Source organism: Grampus griseus (genome assembly GCF_964374135.1).
Source record: "Grampus griseus genome assembly, chromosome: 13".
In the NCBI taxonomy this organism is placed as follows: domain Eukaryota; kingdom Metazoa; phylum Chordata; class Mammalia; order Artiodactyla; family Delphinidae; genus Grampus; species Grampus griseus.
In genome coordinates, this window is record NC_139007.1 from 51678601 (window position 1) to 51706014 (window position 27414).

A 27414-nucleotide genomic window follows, 5' to 3' on the forward strand; every position below is an offset into this window, starting at 1 on the left:
TTTTGTGGAATCAGTGTTAAATCTTTAAATTTTAGAAGAATTTTAGAAGAATTTTTAAAGAATTTAAAGAATTTTTCTTTAAATTTTAGAAGAATTTTCTCATGAGAATTTTCTCATGTCATCTAGGCCTGGAAATTTTCTTTTGGGAGTTTTAAAATTATGAATGAAATTTCTTTAATAGTGATAGGGCTATTCAAATTATTTCATATTGGTTAAGTTGATAATATGTGCCTGTCAAGGAATTGTTCCACTCCATTTAATTTGTCGAATGTATTTGTCTAGAGTTGTTTTTAGCAGTATCTTATTATCCTTTTGATGTCTGCAGGTGTCTGAATATTGGACATTCTGTTCATTTATGATATTGTATTTTGTTTTATTTTTTCTTTGTCAGTCTTGATATCAATTTTATTATTGATTTTTTTCAAGAATTAGATTTTTGTTTCATTGATAATATCTGACCAATAAGCACATAAAAGTACATTCAACTTTAGGGAAATGCAAATTAAAACTCTCTAAGATTCTTCTTCACAAACTAGAATAACTAAAATAGAAAAGATTGGCAATACCAATTGCTGGAGAGACTTTGGAGCAAGTAGAATTCTCATGCATTGCTGGTGGGAATATAAAATGGTTCAAACATTGTAGAAACAGTTTGGCAATTGTTTTTAAATGACATACTCTATGATCCAGCAATCCCACTCCTCTAAGTATTTATCCAAAAGAAATAGAAAATTTATGTCTACAAAATGTCTTGTATATGAATATTGATAACAGCTTTATTCTTAATAGCTGAGAAGCAGGAAAAAAGACAAATATCCATCAACAGATTAATGGGTAAACACACTGGATGTATTCATAAAGTGTAACACAATAAAAGAGAATAAGCTGCTGACACAAGCAATAACATTGATTCATCTCAGAAACGCTCTGTGCAATCAAAGAAGGCAGACATTGTATACCTTGTGTTTCCATTTACATGAAGTTCTACAAAAGGGAAAACTAATCTATGTTAATAAAATCAAAACAGTAGAATCTTATGTTGGGGGTGATTATTTGGGTTCTATAAATGCATATCTTAATTGGGGTGCTGCTTACATGGCTTTATACAATTGTCAAAACTAAAACAACTGCACACTTAAAATTTATGCATTTTATCATATATAAATTATACCTCAGTTTTTAAAAAGTGATACTTTTACTGGCATATGTCTCCTTTATGTTTTAAGTTGATTTTGGTTTTTAATATGTGGAATGAGTGCTCTTTTATTTCAAGAAAATTTTATTGAGTTAAGGGTTTAAATATTTTTCTGTTCTTTTCTTTGATTTCATTCTTTGGTGACTCCTGTTTTCTCTGTGTGTGTGTATGTGTGTGCGCGTGCATGCACGTGTGTGTGTGTGTGTGTATAATTTTCTTAATCTTTTCACTTTCCTTTTTTTTCTTTCTATTTTATCCTTTGCACCTTCCTATACTTCATTTATTTACCTTACAGTGTATTTTTCTTTGACTATGTACCTTTTAATTCCATCATCCTTTCTGAAGATTTTTTTTCTTACTCTTGCTTGAGAACTGTCAGTTCTTTTTTTTTTTTTTTTAAACTTATTGTATAACCATTCAGTTTCTGAGCTTTTCTGTTTCTTTTTGTTGTTGTTATTTCAGTCTTCTGTGTTCTTAATTTTTTTTAGCTCATTTTGGGATATTAGAATTTAGTTTTCATCTTTTGTGGCTACACTTTTTGGTGGTGATTTTATTTTATTTTTCCCTAGTTTGAATAAAATAGAATTTCTATGACTTTTATGAAGAGGTTGCTGTGGAGAATGCAGAGATGGATCAAAATAGCTTTCACTGCTTCACTACTCTAGGGGTACCCCTTCTCAAATTATGGTTTTTTTGGTGTTTCCATGTCTCCATCTCTGGCCTAAGTGTAATTCAGGGAGGTTATCTTTTCCAGAAAACCTTGTGTTTCAAGATGGTGTTCAATCTGTAGATGACATGTTTTGCTACAAGATTTGGGGGGATCTCCTATCTCTTGACCCATTAATTCCCTCTAGTATTTATCTCTTCTTTATCTCCAGTGTTCTTGCTCTGCTCATTTTTCTTTGACCTCCAGTAGTATTAATTCAGGGTGAGGTTCTATACTTCTAGATATTTCTGAAACCCTGGAGGTAGAGTTGCCAGATAAAATATAGATGCCTGGTATAATTTGATTTTCCAGTACACAACATTTTCTTTTTTAGTGTAAATATGTTCCATACAATATTTTATTTGCTGAATCAAGTAATTTTACCTGGAGGACATATATGACCACAACTGTTCCCCATCTCCCTTCCCCCCACTTAATGACCTTAGCCACTCAGTTTTTGCACCCACAAGTGAGTCCCCAATTTTGGCCAACGCTTCGAAGAATCTGAAGCCAGGATTCTGTTCAATGTGAGGGCCTTAACTTCTAGAGGTAACTTTTATTTATGATCTAGAGGTTCTGTGGCTCATGGGACTCATCAGACATTCCTTTTCATTTCCTGTAACTTCTATTACTCAGATCTTGTAATGGTTTGGCCACATCCACCCGTATTTTGGGGTTTATATATGGAGATTCTTTGTCAGCAAGTGTTGTTGAAGATACTATGTATTTTCTTTCCCTGCCCTTGTTGATATGTTTGGTTTCTAAAGAAAACTTTGAAAGAATAAAAAAAAAATTACCTATTACATCTCAAGTGTCCAGAAGCCAGAAGTCCAGAACCAATAACTTTTAAAATGATATTTGCTTGCTATTTTCATTGTTTATAGGAACACAATAGATTTTTTTTTGTATTGATCATCCTTCATTGTTCAACTCTTAATTAGCTCTAATAATTTTTCTGCCAATTCTCTTGTGAATAATCATATCATCTATGAATAATGAAAGTTTAATTTTTTCCTTCCTAACTTTTTATTGATTTCTTACATTCTCCTGTGCTGCCTAAGTTATATAGTATAATATTGAATAGGAGAGGTGAGTAGTCTTGTGTCTATTCATTCAATTTTATTGTGGAAATAATAATACCTACTTGATAGGATTATCTGAGGATTGAAAGAGGCAATGATGTAAACTTATTTTAGCAGTATTTAGAACATATTGAACTGGTAATAAATGATACTGTTATTATCTGTAAATGTCAATACAATCATTCCATATTATACTCATAAATGTATAAAGTGCCGGAAAAAAATGAAAGGGCTTAGGAAATAATAATTAGAATATGTATGTGGATGCCTTCACAAATAACCATATTATTTTGGGCTACTCTGCACTGACAGAGAGAATATGTTTGGAATTAAAAATAGTGATATATTGTGATATAAAATATAGTGATTTAAATATAGTGATATAAAATATAGTGATTTATTTAATGAACTATGGTTTTCCATATCATTGTCTTCAAAAATAAAATATTTTCACATTAAAATATTTAAAATAATAACAAATTTGTAAAGTACAGGATATTGCCACTTTCCTTACAATATGGGGTAAGCATATGATTTTATAGGTGTGCATGGGAGGTGAAAGGACAAGAAAGGGAAAAATATCTAAGTCGAAAGGAAGACTCAGCTGAAGAGGCCAGAAGCAAATGACTGGGTATATTATTTAGGCACAGTCTATGTGTATTACACACTGGGGACAGCTTTGTTGAAATTATTGTACAGACATTATTGATATATTATTGGACATTTGGATGGTAAACCCTTTAAAATAGTCACAACCTGTGTGATTTTCTAAAAAATCTGTAATATATTTATAAAATAATAGAGTGTTTCAGATATTGATCCTGGCTTATAAATTTTCACATGAAATTGAGCCCCATTCTTGCTTATTTCTTACAGTGTTTTTAGTATTTCATTTACGCTTATGGTATTATCATCAAAGTGATTTGTGAAATCTCATTTTTTGCTGAAGAAATTCAGGGGACGTTTTCTTTTCTATAAGTTGTAGTAACTTCAACATATAGGTCAGCATCTCCAGGATACCAACTCAGAGATAGAGATTTATATTCAGCAAGTTTATTGGAGTGTGCTCTTAAGAACAAAGACAGGATTGGGTAGATGAAAAATTGGAACTGCATTGCAGTTGTAATCCTTTTATGTTATGGGGCACTCTACAGCCCTTATGATATTTCATATATGTCCAAATTTGGGAGAATGATGGGCAGGCCTTTGTATTCCCCCATGGACCTGTCATTGGCTATATGCTGCCTGTAGGAGTGGGACATGACCTTGAGTTATGCAGCTCCCTTTGACCAGGGGGCAATTCCTTGAGAGGGGCTTAGCTGTGAGACATTAATTAGCCATGCTGGAAGAATAAGCACTTAATGCTAAAGGGTAGATCTAGATGGTGCACCATGGATTCTCTTCAATCCGTACCTTGCACGACACAGATCCACCTGCTTCAGGTAGCACTGTCATCCAATTTGGAAACACCCCCTCTACTAGTTGATTTCTTTTCCTAAGTGAACTTACAAGATCAGTGGGACAAACTGCAGCTCCACCTCTGCAGTTGCTCTTGGAGTATGCTGCACTATCCATTTTATCTATATTCTCTGGACCTTCATCTTCCTGTCTAGGCAGCTTACCTACTGGGTTAATCCAGACCCTCAACCATGAGGAATATAAGTCACTGTTCACTATGCTTGTCAAGCCATGGTTACTTCTGTGATGCATTGCCATTAAAACTGGGTAGGGGGTTAGCAAGAGATGCCCCACTGTTTCATATATTGCCCCTATCAAGAGGGTGATTCTTTTCATCACTGCTGGTCTCTTAGATCAAAGAATCAAAAGTGACTGAGTGGCAGCCATAGCTTACGTTTAGTGGAAATTTTGCTTTATCCTCTAGTGGAAGTATTTCCCTCTAGAACCCAGGACATCTAGATCCACAAAGGCTAATTTGTGGGGACAGGAAGGACAAATTCTCCAAATACATCACAGTGAGTGACAGTGAGCAGAGCTACTCCTGCTTTCGCTCCTCCGCTTCCAGATCCGTGTATTCTACCTGTTGAAGACCCAACACCATATCATAGTCATTCGTGTAGGGCATTTACTGCATCCTGTAGGAAGACACCTAGCCTTGTACAGTATCATCTCCAACTTAGCACCCCATTTGCAAATTCAAAAGTCAGATGAGTCTGTCAGACTGACAATTTCTGGGTGCTATGACACCAATAGATCCCATAGGCATTTGTTAACTTCCATCCTTTCCTAACTATAAAGTGTGTCCTTTGTATCAGTGCAGTGCTTTGGAGGACCCTGTGTTGGTGAGTCAAACATCCTTTAAGACCTCAGTTAGTGGTTCTTCCAAAACTTAGAAGCAGGAAAGACAATCTATACTTAGAATTTCAACTTCTGCCCAGATGACTCACTCTCACTTTTAGGATAGAAAGGATTCAATGTAATCATCTATTATAGACTGGTTGTTGGTCTTCTCAAGGAGTTGTGCCATGCTGGGGACTCAGCCTTGCTCTGTTGCTGGCAGGTTAGTTATTCATCTATAGCTAAATAAGTCATCCCAGTTCACCACCAGTACAAAAGTTAATAGTTTTAGTGCTACTGTATGCCAAGAGCTGTCATTATACCATCTATTCCTATCATGATGTCCTCGTTGCCAGGCATCAGGAAGTGATCTAGGTCCAAAATTCCCCTTTAATATCTGCTTTCCAGGACCACTCCTATTTTCAATCATTGTTAGTCAAGTTTTTCTGTAGTAGATTCGGAGGTGGAAATTCACATGCACATCATTTATAGGGGAGTGTTCCCAGGGACAACACCTGTAATAAAGTGAGGGAAGCAAGACTGGTCAGATGAAGTTTAACTTCAGTACAGCCAACAGAAGCCTCAGCTGATCCAATGTAGAGCTCTGAAACTGTGCTGATCTTTAATAAACGTCCAGAATTAAGACAAGGGTCTGGGAGTTTTGAAGTTTAGTATTAACCAGGCATGAGATGAGGGTTGCTCCTGGAGGTGAGCATAAATCATAAGCAAGACAGCTCACTTTGACCAAGGGTAATTCCTGATAAGGAGCTTGGCTGTGAGCTGTCAACAGGCAACACTTCTGGTAGCTGGATAATGATTAGTGCTTCAGTCCTAAAGGGGAACCTAGGCAGTGCCCACCCACCAGACAGCATCCACTACAATCTGAGTTCCAAAATGCTTTATTTGAATAATACTTCTTACAAATACATGTCTGTAATATTGAAATTTTACACAGAAATAAGTTTGTACTGAAATAAATTGATAAAAGATTTTCAATTTTTATGTATGATCTATTAGAAAAAATATCATTTCCACATGAATATGAAACTATTAAGGAATCAACAATAAATAGGGCACATGATTTTACAAACAGTTTGGATGAATTTTCACCATTCCTCACACTCACTTACCTTATAACACCTTGTAACCTTTCATTTGCAAGGCATGTGTCTCTGCTGAGATTTATGTTCTGTATATTACTTACATGTGGAGTCTAAAATATGACACAAATGACCATCTACGAAACAGAAACAGACTCACAGATATAGAGAACAGACTTATGGTTGCCAAGGGGGAGGGGATTGGGGAAGGGATGGAACGGGAGGTTGGAGTTAGCAGATATAAGCTATTATATATAGAATGGATAAACAACAAGGTCCTTCTACTGTATAGCACAGGGAACTATATTCAATACCCTACAATAAACCATAATGGAAAAGAATATTCAAAAATAGAATATATATATATAACTGAATTGCTTTTCTGTACAGCAAAAATTAACACATTGTAAATCAACTATAATTCAATTTAAAAAATAAAGAGCAGAAATTTTAAGAAAAGATTTCTGTTCTACAGACAATGAGCAGGAAAAACTCTAAGGAGTCTATGTAGGCATCCAATCTAAGACCATAGCCTATTCTTAACACCTGGGCGAAATAGTCATAAATTTGATGAAGATATGATAGCTGTTTTAGAGCCAAATATAAAACTTGATTTCTTAGGCTGATTTGGACTAAATTCAATTTTACCCTTGAGTAGGAGAAACTATTTTTAAGAGGAAGATAGTTTTTAAAGCTTTTATACTTGAATACCATGTTTAAGCTGAGAATGTCATTTTAGCCTTTGGGTGACTAAAAAAGCAAACAAAAGATTGGGAGAAACTCATATGTATAATGAAACATAAGTATCCATTTTGGGGACTTGTAGATCATCATTATTTGACCTTATTTTCATCTTCCTAGAAAGTTAATATCTATTAAGCCCTCATTCAAAGGTCATTTTAGTACTAAATGCACATTAAGACGTACACATCTGGGGACATTATTTTTACATACTCTCCAAGTCCCTATCTACCAGCAGCAACACATTTGATCACATAATGTCAGTCTTGCAAAGAATGTATCTACTTGATGGCTGTTAAGAAGGCTGATGGTTTTTTCTTAAGATACATTCCTTAAGAAATTGTGAATACATCCTTTATAGAAGAGTTCTTGTATAATGATACAAAAAGTGATTGTCAGTGCTAATACTTTTGGTTGATATCACTCTGCAATCATTGTATCCAATAAAAATGATTGACTGTGTTAAGTGGCTGACATAAGGAATGAAACATTATGTTTATTGCTATCACCATTGTTGAGCTAGCCCATGGGCACTGCAGCTAACACTTGTAATGTGAGAAAGGGTCTACTTCTCCAAAAAAATAATAGTAAATCACCTTGCATTCATCTAGGAATGTTAGTTTCAAAATTAGATAGAAATACCAATATTGTCCAAATTATAGAGGTAGATTCATTATGGAGATAGGGCTTGAACCCAGGTCTCCTAACTTCTAGATATACCTTTCTATGAAGTAACTAATTTAATAAATAATGATAACAATTTTATTTCTAGAAAAAAACATAGACAAATTGATGTCGTATATCAAAATGTCTTAAAATTCAAAAGGAAGTACCTATACTAAAAGTCAGTCTGAAAGAGTCTGCTAGATCCAGTCTACTTAATATACACTGTATTTATAGCACTTAGCCCTTGTGGGAAATTAGTTGACAGTTAAAAATATTTTTTAAAAAATGAAAACCTCAATATTAATGTATTAGTTTCCTATTGCTGCATAACAAATTACCACAAACTTAGAGGCTTAAAGTAACACCCATTCATTTGTTCTATCACAGTTCTGTAGGTCAGAAGTCCAGGCGGGCTTGGCTGAATATTATGCTTTGGATCTAAGGAGACAGAAATCAAGATAGTGACTGTCCTGGCCTCAGATCTGGAGCCCCTGGGGTACAGTCTTCATCCATCTCATTCAGGTTTTTGGCAGAATTCAATTCCATTTGATTGTAGGAATGAGGTCCTCATATCCTTGCTGACTATTTGATGGGATTGTTTGCAGCTTCACATGCTTTATATCTCTCCGACTTCCCCTTCTGCCACCAGCCAGAAAAAGCTATCTGCTTTACAAGACTCATGTGATTAGATTAAGCTCACCTGGATAATCTGCCTATGGCATAACACAGTCACAGGAGTAATAATTCATCATATTCACAGGTTCTGGGGATTAGGGTCGGATATATTTGAGGGGCCATCTTTCTGCCTACCACAATTAAGAAATTAAAAAATAAATGAATTTAAGAAAATTGCTAAATCGATTTTTCAAAAACACACTGTTGATTTGTATTCCATTTATGAATCAAAGTTTGCACATGAAACCAAAAGCGTAATTAATCAGGTAAACCTATAACTTTACCTCTGTGTTCTTAAAAGCTAGAAATGAAATCAAAAAGACATTTTTATTGGATACTATTATTATTGTTTTCAGAGTATCCTTTACACAGCGAAAATATGTGTAACTTAAAACTGAATTATGCTCTGCATTGGACCAAGTTCTTGTAAGAGACTTCCCCTTTTAAACCAACTAATAAAAAACATAGTTCTAATATATCATGATGATTCATTTTAGCTCTTCTGAGGGTAAGCTTTCTATATTCAATGCTTCTGTCTTATGCAGTATGCATTTCAATACAGATATTTAATTAATTAAAAATCTAGTGATTTTAAGTTTTCCACTCTAACATTTAGATTTGAATATATGGTTATCTCTTTAAGAGGCTTTATTTATGTGGGCTTCTTAGCTTCTTGAGCCCAACATACCAGTGTAGCAAGCAGTATTCACCAAATATGGTATAACTAAGCTTTTACTATTGACAGTATCCAATCAAGAAGACAGGTATTGAGAAGACATATCACATGAAATATTGGTAAATGTCTATCCTGTCACTTATGTAGGCAGAAAGAATATTCGCTCAGTAAAAATCTTGTTGCAAATCGTTTTATCCAAAAGCAAGTTAAGAAGCTGTATTGAAGTAATTTTAAATGTTTGGGAGAACTTTATACTCACCCCATACTTACAGTGTAATGTCATACAAAGCACCCAAGAGACATGAAGTTTCCTTAATGTTTCAGCCTAAAATAAGACCAAATATATATATATGCATACATATATAGATATATATACACATACATATATATATATATATATATATATAGAGAGAGAGAGAGAGAGAGAGAGAGAGAGAGAGAGAGAGAGAGAGAGAGAGACCTGTATCTGTACTTAGATGTTTTTAAACCAAGCACAGCAAGTAGACATTTTTAAAGGTTATATTAATAGATTTACCATATCCCAATTAGGATAATTTACATATTTTAGAAGGTTGTTTACCTCACTATAGTCTTGCTTTGAAGTTGAGATGAAGGCTAAGGGGATAGAAAAGCGAAGAAGAGATGAAAACCTTTCTGGTTGACAGAGACAAGATACTTTCTAATTTCAAAAGGAAAAAAGTGGTAGATTATGCTTACTCAATCAAAATTCTCAACCACGACACATCTACCACATCTCAGTGAAGCATATTTCTATAAATTTTGAAAATGCCATTGTTAACTTTCTACTTTTAACTCTTTAGAGGGCCCTGTTTTCCTTATTTGAATATTCTTAATATTTTCCATAATACTTTTCTTCCTTCTCAAGACATAGTTGTTTTACATTTCCAATGAGACCACTAGCACTCTATATTTTTCCTCTTCGTATGTTCCTTAAGTTGCATCTTGCAGATTGTTTGCAAAACACTACATCTGATTTGTGTGCTTCCTCCATGGATGGTCTGGAATCTTTATACTTACTTTGGGTGTAATACTAAATTACTTCTCTGTTTAGTTGAATATGTATAGTCTTACTGAAGCAAAGGGTTGAGTATTTCTCTAGAAAACAAGACACACATAAGAAGCGTTAAATAGCAGTTATTCACTTTTGCATATTACAGGAAACAAAAATTTAGGATGTGCATAGGTTATAGTGGCAGACAGCTCTGCCTGCCAACCCCCATTCTCTGCTAACAGAATCCCAATATTGTTCAGATATTTGGATGGTCAGCAGAGCTCTCAGTGGGATCTGATCCTCTCTCAGGTCCAGGGGATGAATTACAATTGGTATAAAACAACCATGATAATCCCAGTCCTCTTTGTTAGTGATTGGGTTCAGGAAAGTAGGCATGTGACACAGTTTCACTTAACGAGATGTAAATCTGCTGAGTGCATTTGGGAACTTTTTTCTTTCCTGAAAGAACAAAGTGTTGCAGAAAGAAGGGATCTTTCCTTCCCAGCACGTTTCTGCTTGCAGGGTGTGTTAACTATGTGAGGATTTGGAAGGAAACCCCAAATGTATAAATCTAGAGCCATGGCAACATTGAACCGACAGCACCTCACTTCCAGACTTCATGTATGAAAAAAGATTTTAAAAACCCTAGTATTTAAACCACCTGTAGTTCAATATTTATTACTTACAACCAAAAGCATTCCTAACTAAATCTCTGTTTTGTTTTGTTTTGTTTTCATTTTATCCATCTTACCAAAGTGATCCTGAAGCTAGTAATTTCAGTCTTGCTTTTGAGGTAATAAATGAAAAGATGTTTGGCAAATTGAAAAACAAAGTGCTTCTAAGATGAACTACTACATTCTCCACACGAATATTGCAATCTAAAAAGTAGCCAAGCACCTAGTTATTCTAAATATATATTCATGTTTACATGTGGCTACTGAGTTGAACATTGCCTCATTGATTTGTCTCTATTTGCTACAACTGCTACACAATTAATTGGATCATCTGTGTGATATTCAGAAGTACCCTCTAGATGACTGTAAAGGATATAAAGACGTGGGGAACTAGCTACCCTACTGAGCAGGTTGAGCAGGCAGACTTTATTTTTGATGCATTAGCAAGACTATCTTTTTGAAAAGAAATTGTGTACTATGTACGACTTTTCTGAGCAGAACTTCCCAATAGTGTCCCAGCTAATAGTTTACAGATGTGCTGGCATGTTGAGCTCTTCAGGAACCTGGGGTGGCCAGAGCCCCTGAGCCAGTCACATTCAGTTGCAAGCCAACTCCTTTGTTTGTATCATTGAGCCTTACAAATAGTACCTTTGTCTATGTGTGCCATGAGTTCTTTCATAAAGCACGGCTGAAAGGTTATAAATCAATATATGGATAATGCGTCTTCTTAAATGAAGTATTTGTTATACAGAGAGGGGACTCAACATTTTTAGGTATCCTAGGATATATCAATCAACTGGAACCATACATGTATTCAGAGTGGTCATAATAGTCATAAAATATATGAATATAGCTAAAGATAATGCTTTCCACTCAATCTATGGGGTCTGATACGGCAGCATTCACTCAGAGTTTAATGCTAAAAATTGCTAAACTGCTAAAAAGTGATACTGAAGAATATTTGGATTGACACATAATAAACAATTGATAGTTTAAGACCTTTCTAAATTTTCAAGGTAATCGCAACAGCTGATAAATTTAGGACTGCTATTTATTATAATTTTTAATATTTTAATGATATCATATAATTCATTTTTCCAACTAAATATTAGTCCATTATATTGATAATAACTATCACCTGCTTTCCCTCTTCCTTGCTTCTGAATAAAGAGTTTCTTGAATTGTATCTTTTCCTAGGTATTTAACTCATTTTGACAATTTTTTTTACAAGTCTGGAAATATTCAGGACTCTAAATGTATTGATTTCTGCATCCTAGAACTTTATGCAATAACTTCTGAAAACAATAAAACAGCCTTATATTGTTAGAATGCTGGAAATACCCTAAGAACAGGAATTCATAAAACAGGAATATTTTTATTTTCCAGCAAAGACTTTCACAGCACTTACATAAGGCATATAAGTAAAACAGGGTGTGTATGTTTGCATGCCATTCAGAGGTTAGCAATGGACTGATTCTGAAGCAATGATATAATTGCCCCAAAAAAGTGGATCTTAATTTTGAAGATAATTACATTTCTCCACAAGTACTTAGGTATTATACTCTTTAGGGTTACATTTCAAAGACAGGTCAATGGAAAACAGAAGAGAAGATTTGGATGGTTGTATTAGTTTCCTAAGGCTGCTGTAAGAAATTTTCACAAACTTGGTGACTTAAAACAACAGAAATTCATTCTCTCACAGTTCTGGAGTTCAGAAATCTGAAATCAGTATCACTGAGCCCAACTCAAGGCTCATACTACCTCCAGAGGCTCTGGGGGAAATCTGATTCTTGCCTCTTTCAGAGTCTGGTAGCTACAGGATTCCTTGGCTTGTGACCACATTAATATAACCTTTAAATCTGTCTGCTCTGTTCATATTGCCTATTTATGTGTGTAAAATATCCATCTGCCTCCCACTTACAAGAGTACACCCAGAGAATCCGGGATAATCTCCCCATCTCAAAATCTTTATCAATCACATCTGCAAAGACTTTTTAAAATTAATTAATTTATTTATTTATTTAGCTATATAAAGTAACAAGTAATATTCTCAAATTTCAGGTCTATGGGAAGTTTGGGACATCAAAATAATGGAGTTAAAAAAAACAGTATTAGATATACAAAAATTTTGAATTCACATGGTAATAGTTTTTTTTTTTTAATGCATTCTAGTATCATCTTGACCGTGATCTTCAAATTCCTACATAACCAGAACCAGAGGCAATTTCATTTTCTTTAGTGTTGCTGGGCTAGTCCAAGAAACTTCAACACAGGAAGAACCATTCTTTTTTGTTGGTTTTTTTGTGTGGTTTTTTTTTTTTTTTTTTTTTTGCGTTACGCAGGCCTCTCACTGCCGTGGCCTCTCCCGCTGCGGAGCACAGGCTCCGGACGCGCAGGCTCCGAACACGCAGGCTCAGCGGCCATGGCTCACCAGCCTAGCCGCTCCGTGGCATGTGGGATCCTCCCGGACCCGGGCACGAACCCACGTCCCCTGCATCGGCAGGCGGACTCCCAACCACTGTGCCACCAGGGAAGCCCTAGAAGAACTATTCTTATTAGAATTTTAAAACATGATTTCAAAAACCAGGAATATCAATAAATATCACTTTAAAATTCTTTGCTAACTGGAAAAAATGAATACTCTTTTTTTGATGTCACTTCTAGACACAAGGTGTGATGAATATGACAATAAACACAAGTTGCCTTTTTAATAGATTGAAGATTTTTTTCTCTCACGTATCACTTTCAGATCTATGTATTACACATCTACATCTTAAAACACTGCTATACAAACAAATATACATGAATAAATTACTATCTGATTGGGGTTTTAAGATTTTTTTTTTTTGATGTGGACCATTTTTAAAGTCCTTATTGAATTTTTTACAGTATTGATTCTGTTTTATGTTTTGGTTTTTTGGCCCTGAGACATGTAGGGTCTTAGCTCCCCACCCAGGGATCGAACTGCACCCCCTGCATTGGAAGGGGAAGTCGTAACCACTGGACCGCCAGGGAAGTCCCTACTATCTGATTCTTAATCTGTGCAGATTTCAGCTTTTAAAAGTGCAGATTGGTATTTTCTCACTAGTTCTTATGTTTTATTAGCCTTTCAAATCTCTTATTTGCATATGTCAATTAGGATGTTCCTATATAACTTGATTTATTATTATTTAGTACCAAAAGTTCTTTCAATGGAATCTTTCTAGCCTTAGGGCTGTGGGGCCGTAAATATCTTTGTCTGAAATATGTTGCATGAGTTAAAAGGAAAGAAATTAGTTCTATACAGTTGTCTTCATGCTGAATGAGTATCTCTTTTTTTTTTTTTCAATCTAAGGGAATTATTTTCCACTTTTTGCTTCAAGAAGAATAGAATGCCTTTGGGGATTCAGTTTTTATTTGGAGTTGCATAATATTTAATAGCCATGTTTATATGTTCATTAAAATAATGTCTGTTGGATATTCCAACATTTATAGTCTGTCTTAGAAATAGTCCATTTAAGCAAAATATTTTCAGTTATGATTTAATATGTCAAACTAAACTAAAAACTTTTAAGCAAAATTGAAATTTATAGTAATTGATCAAAATAGAACAATAGGAAAAGCACAAAATTAAATAGTAGAGAATTAGTTGAGTAACTCACTGCATTTTTGCATTGTAACATGTTACAGAATATTCAATGAGACATTTTAATCAAGTGCAAAAAAATCAGGTAACAGAATATAGAGTAAGATTCCTATTTAAACATATATGTCTGAAACATTTTCATAGAAAAAAAGTGTATATGGGAACATATACAATAAAATGATACCAGTGATTATATCTAAGTATGGTATTTTCTCAATTTCCTTTCTATGATGTTCAAAATTTTAAAGATTTTCTACAATAAGAAATTTCTGTAATTGAGGGAAAATATAATCTTATTATAAAATGGTTGTCATTAAAATGTGTGCATAAACATAGAATCACAAGGAAACTTGAACATATAATAGCAGCATTGGTAAAATAGTAAGGTAGAAACCTGCCTTTCTAAATGATCTGCAGTGTGATCTATGATTAGAATTGGATTTTTATCAGATTCTGTCTAATTATCAAACTAATACTTTTAATAGTAGTGTATTTTATTTAGCTATTTCTTTTAAGTGAAAGTTTATATAGCATGAAGTAGATGTAACAGGATTTATGAATTAGGAGACAGGATTTACATCATAAAGCAGACTGTCACTGGTCATAAGATGATCAAGAATTAGAAAATAAGCTGCTTTATTTGGGCCACTTTTGTTCTTTTTTATTATAACAATGGATGAGAAAGTGATGAGAATGCCTAAGCAGATTAAATGATGCTGCTGTTGAAAATGAGAAAATAAAGCTAAAATATAATTAACTTGGAGCAAAAGGTGACTATAGTCCAATCATTTTGACCAGGGATATTTGTTTTATGGGTATACATGTATATCTATTAAAATAGTCTCACTGTCAGTATTAAAACACTTGATTGTTAATAATTCTAAAATGTTGCTTAAAGGAGTTGTTTTTAAGACAGATTTGTTAATACAATGCTTCTTAGGAATGCTTCTATCATAGTTCATTAGAACCGATTACATTATTACTTTCATACTAGCAGCAAAATATCAGTGATATTGGTAAACTGATATGAGTGTTGCTTTCTAGTAAATAAAAAATAATGATACCTGAAAACGTTTCTATGGATTACACCAATTGCATATCAATGGTAAACATAAATCATTTTAGGGGAGTAAGCAGCTCAGTTATATCTTGTAATGCTTCTCTACAGCATCTGTTATACTCACTGGCATCCAGCTGGTGCTTAATAAATATGAACTGATTCACTGCCTCAACTCTTTTTCTAATTAAGCACTTATGAAATGTGGCTGGTACTTGAATTGTATTAGGCTCTTTCGTCTTCTAAACATCGGCCCCCAACCTTTTTGACACCAGGGACTGGTTTCGTGGAAGACAATTTTTCCATGGACCGGGGGTCGGGGGGGTGGGAGAGATGCTTCAGGTGGTAATGCGAGCAATGGGGAGCGGCAGATGAAGTTTCACTCACTTGCCCACCGCTCACCTCCTGCTGGGTGGCCCTGGTCTGTGGCCCAGGGGTTGGGGACCCCTGTTCTAATAATTATGATATTATTGAATAATAGTTCTCTAAACTGTGGTAGTTTTAAAGAGAAAGTCACTAATATAATTTAAACCATTTATATATATTTGCATATGTGTTTATTAAAAGTGCCACACCACTAAAGGTGATAATTCTCTTTTGTAAATCTTTAACGAAGTAGAGTGCATTGTAGACTAACTGGTTTGTAATTAAATATGCAATAAAATGCAAATAAATGCAAAGATATAGAAGGAACGTTTATTATGTTCCCTCTGGACATATTCTTTTGGATTACTCTAGGAGAAATGGGATAAAAAAGAACAAAATCATTACTAAAAATAACGTGAAAGAGCAACTCATAAGGTATGATATAGAAAATGCTTTATAATTATATAGTATGGTCAACCATAAATAATAAATTGTTTTAATGAAACCAAATGAAAAAAGGTTTGCTTTATAAAATGTCATCCATCTATCAATATTGGCATTCATGTATCAAAGAAGAAACTTGGGCTTCCCTGGTGGCGCAGTGGTTGAGAGTCCGCCTGCCGATGCAGGGGACACGGGTTCGTGACCCGGTCCGGGAAGATCCCACATGCCGCGGAGCGGCTGGGCCCGTGCGCCATGGCCGCTGAGCCTGCGCGTCTGGAGCCTGTGCTCCGCGACGGGAGAGGCCACAACAGTGAGAGGCCCGCATACCGCAAAAAAAAAAAAAAAGAAAAAAAAAAAGAAACTTATTCTAGGGAAGAACATGTTTCATTAAGGGATAAAGTCTAGATTGCAAGTTCAACTAGGTGGAAAAATATTTTGCAAAAGTTAATGTAAAAAGTATATTGTTTTAGTATTCTAAGGAGATTAAAATGTGGGGATTACTGCCATATTACTGAAACAAGGAGAGGGGATGATATAACATAATCATCGTAATAAAAGGTGATTTTACATTTGAGGAAACTAAAGAGTAGTGAGACTTGCATGTAGCCACAGAGCTCCTAAGTGATGCAAACTTTAGGTCCCAAGTTCTTAATCTCTATATGCAATTTATTTGCATGTGACCCATTATCTTACCTGTCTTTCCCTAAAATTATTAATTTTGGGGACTAAAGCATAATTTTTTCAGCTTCATGTTTTTAACCAAACTAAGTATAATTTACATTTACACATACACATAAATGCATAACTTAGTATGAGTGATATCTAAATTTATCTGGATGAAAATTCCAAATTCTTATTATATATTCAACATCTAATGAAATAGTGATTATGCCATGTGTACCCCATAGATGCAGATAATATTTTCAGCATTTTATCATCTGAAAATATAATTTCAGTTGCAAAATAGAAAAGCTATAGCTTTTCTATTAACATTCTTTAATGCCTCATCAGGAAACCTAACTACCAATGACAAACTTTCAGGAATATATAATATATGTTATACAGTGTGTTTCATCCACTCTTACCAAATATTTTACTTATCCTGCTACTTTGTTTTTTAGTAAATAGTGGTTACTTAGCTCTCCATTATAAATAAGGTAGGGAAAGTGTGTCACCAGGAACAAAGAACATGATCAAACACTTCAGTCGATCATGCTTTCATTCTTTCTTACACTCATATAAACCAAGTCACAGGAACTTCAAGCATTTTTTTTTCTCACCTACTTATTCTTAAAGTGGGACCCAGCACTTCATTATATTTCTAAAACTAATATCCAAATCTGCAAAACAACCCAATAAGTCTAGATTTTAATATTTAAAAAATTTGTGAACAAGTTTCTACTTTATAATACAGACCAAATTTAGACATCTCATTAGATCTCTGCTCTAAAACTTAAGTTCCATGCCCCAGCCTGCTTAGCTTCCTGACCCTATTTCCAGTACGCAGCCTTCACTTCTCAAACCCCTTCTTTTGTGTTAGATCATATAGTTTTGCTCTTATTTTGTTCTCACTGAGCAGTGCACATATTCAACAGTTAGATGAATGCATCCCCCGGAAAACAGCTGAGTCAGTGTTTATTATATAAACTTATCATTTAGGGCTCTCAGTCCTCATACTACATGAATGATCATAGAATTCTCATAAGAACCAGATCTGGGATGGGTGGAAGGAGTTCTGCTTCTGAAAATAGTTAAGATTTTTTTCTGTATTGTTCCTCATTCATTGATTGACTTACAAAATATTTACTGAGTACCTGTTTTGTACAGAGTACTAAGTTAGCAACTTAGAGATATAAGCATTAATTGAAAGAGTCTTTTCTCTCAAGGAGTTTATCATTGTGCACTGGGGAAAATATGCAAATAATTAGATATAAGACATTTGGAATGAAATTCGAGCAAGCAAGATCTTATTGGAGCACAAGGCAGGGATACACCATTTCTAATTGGATATCACTCAAGAGATGATATTTATATTGACTTCTGAAGAAAAATAAAAAATTGATAGATGGTAAGAGGAGTACTTAGGGAAAGTAAAATTATTAAAATGAAAATTCTTAAAAGATAAAATTATTTAAATGGCACAGAGGTGAGAAATAGCTTTCCATGTACATGGAGCAACAAGTAATCCAATGTGTCCATAATCCATAATGACTTGAAAGATGAACTGAAACGTGTGTCTGAAAAGATAACATGGTACAAGATCATGGAGGTCCTTGAACTATAAAATAAAGATTTTGGAACTCACCATATAAAGAATGGGAGCCATTGGTATTCATTTAGCAGAGAAATGACATTGTAGCCTCTTGTTCCATTTTTTTTAAGTTCACACCTGCTGCTTTCTTTGTTTACTTCAGCCTTCCACCATGGCCTTTCCAATCCCCCACACTGCTGTTTGGTAAAATCCATAAATTAGTTTGGTTCACCTCTTATGGAAGGTGTTTCACCTCTTCTGTTAGATGTTGCAGGACTACCTTTTCTCATCATAGTTTGCACACGTTTCCCATCTTCTTTCCTTGAGCTCAGACTATATACACCCTTTTATGATTTTTGTGTAAGAATCTTCTCTTTTCTAATCTACCTCTTTCACTTGACTTGAATTCAGGGAGAATTTATCATTGGTCTTTGTAACCTCAGTGTCTTTCTAGCATGTTTCCTTCTAAGGACTTAATAAATTTTGGTTAACTGAATGCTCAGAACTGTGTCTTGGTAAGAAAATTTTGTCATTGGTGAAGAAAGCACATTGCATAGACAACAGAATAAAATTAGAGATAATAACTAGATGGTCACTAAAGTGGGAGGTCATGAGAGGATAAAATAAGAAGGTGAAAGGATAAATGGAAAGAAGATGCCAAAGAGAGAAGCTGATTAGATGGGACAGAGGTATGAAAACTGATTTGAAGATGACCCTCGATAACTTGGGGAAAGGCTACATGTTATCAAACATTGGGTTGATCTTGTTAAAGGAAGATAAGAGCTCTCTTTTAAATGGGTTGTAGTTGATATATCTACTGGGGCATCATTTTTTCAGATATCTGGAAACCACAACCATTCCCTCTTAAAACAGAAATGTGGACTGATATTTCTTTTGTCTAAAAACCGAAAAAATTATCCCTAAGCAAGTTTGAGCTGTAATACTATAAGAGTCTATTACAGTGAGGAAAAAAATCCAACTAGAGATAAATGTACATCTCATCCTGTTTCTTAGAAAGAAAAAATATCTAGTATTTTCCACTAATCTTAAGATTTGGTGTTCAAAAGTTCAAGTTCTGTTTAAATCTTACTCAGTTGATTCAAAGTTAATTATGTTATTTCTCTCTTGCTTTTCTACAGTATGCTGTCTGGCTAGTCCTCTGGGTTACGTGGAATGTGTTTGTTATCTGCTTCTATTTGGAGGCTGGGGACCTCTCAAAGGTAATTTGCCATCTGATTTGCCTGAGTCATCAGTTGTGTGTTAACAAGCCTCTTCCTAAGTAAGGCAGAGTCTCACCCTGCTCTTGTCACTTAGATGCACCTCGAATGAAGGTAAATTGAAAGATGTCCTCATCTATCTCTCTGCATTTCTACCATCAAAGAAACATTTCAGTGTGTCACAAAAATGTCATTTTATTATTTTAAGCAAAACTAAATGAAATATTGATTATTACGGTGACCATACTGTGTACTTTTAAAACATTGACTTGTAAGAGATTTCTGAAGCAGAGTAGGAAGTTTTTCAGAGATAAAATCTTGAAGATTTTTGAAATCACTTAGTTGGCTTATTACTCTGCTAAAGACTTTCCTGATTGGACCCAAATAGCAATATAATAATTCAAATAATTAATGGGTTTTAGTTGAATAAAACTGTTACCAGAGGGATATAATTTATTACATAAATGAATAAAATAGACATTTTATTCTAAAATAATCTAGGAAGGACTTAAAATACTTACATTTTCATTTAGGTTTCTTTATTTTGTGCCGTCCTGTATGAGTTTCTGTATGTATGTGTGTTTGCGTATGTCTTGCTATTATATTTCTAACATAAATGCCTTACTATTGAAATAATGCAGTTTGTAGATCTCTAAAACCAACATCCTTCTTCTTTTGGAATGCAATTAACAGCAACTAAGTCAAATGAGATAATCCATTCAAAGTAGTAGTAAATCTTGCTTGAGACACTTGAGAGAGTTGTAAACTTGTACTTCTTCATATTAACTGTAAAAGATAGAGATTGTAAAATGTTCTTTTACCTCTCTATCCCTTAGATCAGAAAGACCCTGCAAAGATGTTGACATTTTTAAAACGCAGAGATGATAACCTGCTTTCAAAGGCTAAAAGAGCTAAAAAGTCTCCAGGAACTACCTTTGCAGGGCTATATATCTTGGTGGGTGGGGGATGGGGTGATGGTAATACACATTTATAATCTAGCATACAGGAGTTTCCCAAAGCACTCTGAGCATTTTAAAGTATGTTTATTTATTATTTAACTATGATATTGAGTATAAATAATCTTTTTTTCATTTTAACCATTTAATTTAATTTATTTATTTATTTTTTCATTTTAACCATTTTTTTTTAACATCTTTATTGGAGTATAATTGCTTTACAATGGTGTGTTAGTTTCTGCTTCACAACAAAATGAATCACTTATATATATACATATGTTCCCATATCTCTTCCCTCTTGCATCTCCCTCCCTCCCACCCTCCTATCCCACCCCTCCAGGCGGTCACAAAGCACCGAGCTGATCTCCCTGTGCTATGCGGCTGCTTTCCACTAGCTATCTACCTTACGTTTGGTAGTGTATATATGTCCATGCCTCTCTCTCGCTTTGTCACAGCTTACCCTTCCCCCTCCCCATATCCTCAAGTCCATTCTCTAGTAGGTCTGTGTCTTTATTCCTGCCTTACCCCTAGGTTCTTCATGACTTTTCTTCTTAAATTCCATATATATGTGTTAGCATACGATATTTGTCTCTCTCTTTCTGACTTACTTCACTCTGTATGACAGACTCTAGGTCTATCCACCTCATTACAAATAGCTCAATTTCGTTTCTTTTTATGGCTGAGTAATATTCCATTGTATATATGTGCCACATCTTCTTTATCTATTCATCCGATGATGGACACTTAGGTTGTTTCCATCTCTGGGCTATTGTAAATAGAGCTGCAATGAACATTTTGGTACATGACTCTTTTTGAATTATGGTTTTCTCAGGGTATATGCCCAGTAGTGGGATTGCTGGGTCATATGGTAGTTCTATTTGTAGTTTTTTGAGGAACCTCCATACTGTTCTGCACAGTGGCTGTATCAATTTACATTCCCACCAACAATGCAAGAGGGTTCCCTTTTCTCCACACCCTCTCCAGCATTTATTGTTTCTAGATTTTTTGATTATGGCCGTTCTGACTGGTGTGAGATGATATCTCATTGTAGTTTTGATTTGCATTTCTCTAATGATTAGTGATGTTGAGCATTCTTTCATGTGTTTGTTGGCAATCTGTATATCTTCTTTGGAGAAATGTCTATTTAGGTCTTCTGCCCATTTTTGGATTGGGTTATTTGTTTTTTTGTTATTAAGCTGCATGAGCTGCTTATAAATTTTGGAGATTAATCCTTTGTCAGTTGCTTCATTTGCAAATATTTTCTCCCATTCTGAGGGTTGTCTTTTGGTCTTGTTTATGGTTTCCTTTGCTGTGCAAAAGCTTTTAAGTTTCATTAGGTCCCATTTGTTTATTTTTGTTTTTATTTCCATTTCTCTAGGAGGTGGGTAAAAAGGATCTCGCTGTGATTTATGTCATAGAGTGTCCTGCCTATGTTTTCCTCTAAGAGTTGGATAGTTTCTCACCTTACATTTAGGTCTTTAATCCATTTTGAGCTTATTTTTGTGTATGGTGTTAGGGAGTGATCGAATCTCATAGTTTTACATGTACCTGTCCAGTTTTCCCAGCACCACTTATTGAAGAGGCTGTCCTTTCTCCACTGTACATTCCTGCCTCCTTTATCAAAGATAAGGTGACCATATGTGCATGGGTTTAATCTCTGGGCTTTCTCTCCTGTTCCATTGATCTATCTTTCTGTTTTTGTGCCAGTACCATACAGTCTTGATTACTGTAGCTTTGTAGTATAGTCTGAAGTCCGGGAGCCTGATTCCTCCAGCTCCGTTTTTCTTTCTCAAGATTGCTTTGGCTATTCGGGGTCTTTTGTGTTTCCATACAAATTGTGAAATTTTTTGTTCTAGTTCTGTGAAAAATGCCAGTGGTAGTTTGATAGGGATTGCATTGAATCTGTAGATTGCTTTGGGTAATAGAGTCATTTCACAATGTTGATTCTTCCAATCCAAGAATATGGTATATCTCTCCATCTATTTGTATCATCTTTAATTTCTTTCATCAGTGTCTTATAATTTTCTGCATACAGGTCTTTTGTCTTCTTAGGTAGGTTTATTCCTAGATATTTTATTCTTTTTGTTGTAATGGTAAATGTGAGTGTTTTCTTGATTTCACTTCCAGATTTTTCATCATTGGTGTATAGGAATGCCAGAGATTTCTGTGCATTAATTTTGTATCCTGCTACTTTACCAAATTCATTGATTAGCTCTAGTAGTTTTCTGGTAGCATCTTTAGGATTCTCTATGTATAGTATCATGTCATCTGCAAACAGTGACAGCTTTACTTCTTCTTTTCCGATTTGGATTCCTTTTATTTCCTTTTCTTCTCTGATTGCTGTGGCTAAAACTTCCAAAACTATGTTGAATAAGAGCGATGAGAGTGAGCAACCTTGTCTTATTCCTGATCTTAGTGTTAGTGCTTTCAGTTTTTCACCATTCAGGACGGTTTGCTGTGGGTTTGTCATATATGGCCTTTATTATGTTGAGAAAAGTTCCCTCTATGCCTACTTTCTGCAGGGTTTTTATCATAAATGGGTGTTGAATTTTGTCGAAAGCTTTCTCTGCATCTATTGAGATGATCGTATGGAGTATAAATAATGTTGACTTTTTTTTTTCAATTTCAAATGATGAAAGATAAAGTAAGAGGGTGACGTTATCATATGAAATAGACCCAAGGCTTCTGGAACCTGTAGTTTTATGAGCAGATTTTGGGCAAGTCCTCATTGTGGCCCTCGGCAGTGTCTGCCCTGGTGGATGGCATTTCTGTATTCTTGCCGATCATCATACTCCACACTCTCAGCAGCAGGCAGTCCTTTCCTGAACATGCCGTGACCAATGAAAAGGAATTGTTCAGGTGGCTCTAGGAAAGACACATCATTTTCTGCTTAAAGCTCACATTCCCAGGACTTGAATTCCTTACCCAATTTATATATCTCTGCTGTATAATCCACTTTGTTCAAAGAGATTCCTCACTAAAATGACTTTTAATGATATTTTCAATTTTAAATAATCACCTTAATAATTGGAGGACAGGTATTCAGTCATATTGGCTGAGTAAGATGATCGAGCAGATCAGAGTTTGTTTAATATTAAAAAAAAGAGGGAGAAATCTGAGCCAAGCTGGCTGCACAAATGTGTAATTTTTCTCACTGCTCCATGTGATGACTGCAGACACAAAATAAAGCTTGTGATCCCATGACCTTGGACATGGGCATTGAAACCATAACGAGGACACATCCTAAAACATTAGAGTTCAAGAGAGTTGCATCCCAAATGACTAAGAATTCTTCTAATGCACACAGGCAGGTAATGACTATCCCATGGCAGTGAAGCAGTTAATAATATTTCCTTTTCTTTTCATCTTACAAACAAAGGCTAGACTCTGCAGAGCACATGAAAATTTAATAATTTCCTTTTAACAAATAATCTAAAGGAAAACCATAAAGGGCAAAGTTATATTGTTATCTGTACTGGGATTTTCCTCCCTTTCCTGCTCAAAGGGTTTGAGAAAGGTATATTTATGCCATTTAATTCTTTAGCTTCTGCAACTGCCTCACATTCCTCAAGTATCAGAGAGCCAGAAATAAGCAATGGTGATTGAAAAATGTACAGATATATGAAAGCTCAAAAATGGGACTCTTGAAACTGCTGATAATACTTAGGTTACAGAATATAAACCACTTTTTTCCCTCACCTCACCCAAAAAAATAAACTAATTTGACCATAAGAATGGGTCAGTTTGTTTGAGGCTGAGGGACAAATATGGGAAACAGAATCAGGGAGGAAATTCTGTGGTCTTTATATACGTGAGAGAAGTAGGTTTGTTTCCATAAAACATTTTGTAAAGAATTGATTTCTTCATAATGAATATTGGCAAGAAATGATAAAAAGCAGTAAAATATTAAGGCAAACTTGAGTTACCCGTTAGAGTTTAGAATTTTTTGTTGTCCTTTTCCAGTGTCTTTCTGCTTTTTCTGCTAAACTATCTGCCTGTACTTATGAGAGAAATAGATATTAGCATCATTAATGAAGCCAGTGTGTACCTTTGGGAATGAAACAGCTTAATTACAATAATATGGTACACAGGGCTGACCTGGTTGATATTCAGTTTTCTTTGTACCCATAATTGTATAGATAATATATTTTTCATCAAAAATCCTGTGTAAATCCAGCATTATTATTACAATATTTATTAATATATTTTAATGATTATCCCCATGAGATTTAAGGAAAACTAAAACTAATCAACCAGAGAAATTTCTTTAAAATTTTATCTCAATGATATTAATAAAATATCGGGAATGTCATATAAATTAGCACATAATATGGTAGGAACAAATAAACATATACATTGCATAATAACTATTTCCACACTATTTATATTAATGCTTTAGATATTAGTGTTTTAACTAAATATCCTGAAACATCCTGCAGATTCTTACTTTCTGAGGTGATATTTTAATAGATGTTCTGTTAATGAAACAGAGATAACATTAGTTTGTAACCCAGAGTGTTTGCTGACTTTGTAGGCAGCTGCCTTTGAGCATTAAATGTGACCTTGACTATTGGATTAATAGTTTTGAGAATTCCTGATGTAAATAGTCTTACTGTGTTGTTGGATTATTCTGGTCAATTGTGATTTTCTTGCTCACATATCAAATAGAAATGCAAACTAATCCCAGGTATTAACTGAATTGAGTTATTTTGAAAAGAGAAGAGATCTGTTTGTTCTGTAATTAACTTCAAAGTGCACTGTTAGAAGGAAAACACATATAATATGGTAATTCACCTATTAGATTCATCACCTGGGAAAATAAAATTTATGAAATAGTTTTTGAATAGTTACACACAGGAAAAAAATTAGCGCTCTTCTGCTCTCTGCAAATAACTGTATTCTGTTGGGTGTGTTACAATTGTAATCTACTCTTAGCTGAAATTATATCCTAACACTTTTCTTTATATGACTATTTTGAGATCTCAATTTCTACTTTCATAATTTATGGGCACCATTAGTGAATGATGCACCACCTATATTTAGAAATAAAATAATTAACTTACAGATCATAAAAGAGTAACCAAGGGATTATTTTACACTTAAAACAACCCAATTTGTTTATATACTAGGGATGCAGGTATATAACCCTTGGGCTTCATTATATTATCAGAAACTTATATTGTTAAACATACCCTAGAGCAATTAATTATACCTAATGAATGCTTTTAATAGTAATGTCTAGAAAGCTGTCACATTTTAATAATTTTGATAGTTGCTTCTGAGATCTAGATATACATTTTCATTTAAGAATGTGGTATGTAGAGCTTCCCCAGTGGCACAGTGGTTGAGAGTCCGCCTGCCAATGCAGGGGACACGGGTTCATGCCCCGGTCTGGGAAGATCCCACATGCAGCGGAGTGGCTGGGCCTGTGGGCCATGGCCACTGAGCGTCCGGAGCCTGTGCTCCGCAACGGGAGAGGCCACAACAGAGAGAGGCCCACGTACCACAAAAAAAAAAAAAAGAAGAACGTGGTATGTAAAAAAGCTATGTAAGAATGTGGCTTATTTATGAAGATGAAATAGGCAGTCTACCTGAAAAAGAATTCAGAGTAATGATAGTAAAGATGATGCAAAACCTTGGAAACAGAATGGAGAAAATACAAGAAACGTTTAACAAGGACTTAGGAGAACTAAAGAACAAACAAACAATGATGAACAACATAATAAATGAAATTGAAAATTCTCTAGAATGAATCAATAGCAGAATAACTGAGGCAGAAGAACCGATAAGTGACCTGGAAGATAAAATAGTGGAAATAAATACTACAGAGCAGAATAAAGAAAAAAGAATGAAAAGAATTGAGGACAGTCTCAGAGACCTCTGGGACAACATTAAATCCACCAATGTTCAAATTATAAGGGTCCCAGAAGAAGAAGAGAAAAAGAAAGGGACTAAGAAAATATTTGAAGAGATTATAGTTGAAAACTTCCCTAATATGGAAAAGGAAATAGTCAGATCCAGGAAGCACAGAGTCCCATACAGGATAAATCCAAGGAGAAACACACCAAGACACATATTAATCAAACTACCAAAAATTAAATACAGAGAAAAAATATTAAAAGCAGCAAGGGAAAAGCAACAAATAACATACAATGGAATCCCCATAAGATTAACAGGTGATCTTTCAGCAGAAACTCTGCAAGCCAGAAAGGAGTGGCAAGACATATTTAAAGTGACGAAAGGGAGAACCTACAACCAAGATTAGTCTACCCAGCAAGGATCTCATTCAGATTCAATGGAGAAATTAAGACCTTTACAGACAAGCGAAAGTGAAAAGAATTCAGCACCACCAAACCAGCTTTACAACAAATGCTAAAGGAACTTCTCTAGGCAGGAAATATAACAGAAGGAAAAGACCTACAATAACAAACCAAAAACAATTAAGAAAATGGTAATAGGAACATACATATCAATAATTACCTTAAATGTAAATGGGTTAAATGCTCCCACCAAAAGACATAGACTGGCTGAATGGATACAAAAACAAAACCCATATATATGCTGTCTACGACCCACTTCAGACCTAGGGACACATACAGACTGAAAGTGAGGGGATGGAAAAAGATATTCCATGCAAATGGAAATCAAAAGAAAGCTAGAGTAGCAATTCTCATAT

At 34.7% G+C, this 27414-nt stretch overlaps 1 protein-coding gene across 2 annotated transcripts in view; it reads left to right on the forward strand.

The window, feature by feature from the left end:
• NKAIN2 (sodium/potassium transporting ATPase interacting 2) overlaps window positions 1–27414 on the forward strand; it is a gene marked incomplete at both ends in the record, with an annotated part of 967930 nt that overhangs the window by 506939 nt on the left and 433577 nt on the right. For both annotated transcript variants that reach the window (XM_082669379.1, XM_082669380.1), the window contains one exon: window positions 19705–19785. In XM_082669379.1, the coding sequence (XP_082525505.1) occupies window positions 19705–19785 (81 nt within the window). The remainder of the gene's footprint in view (window positions 1–19704; window positions 19786–27414) is intronic.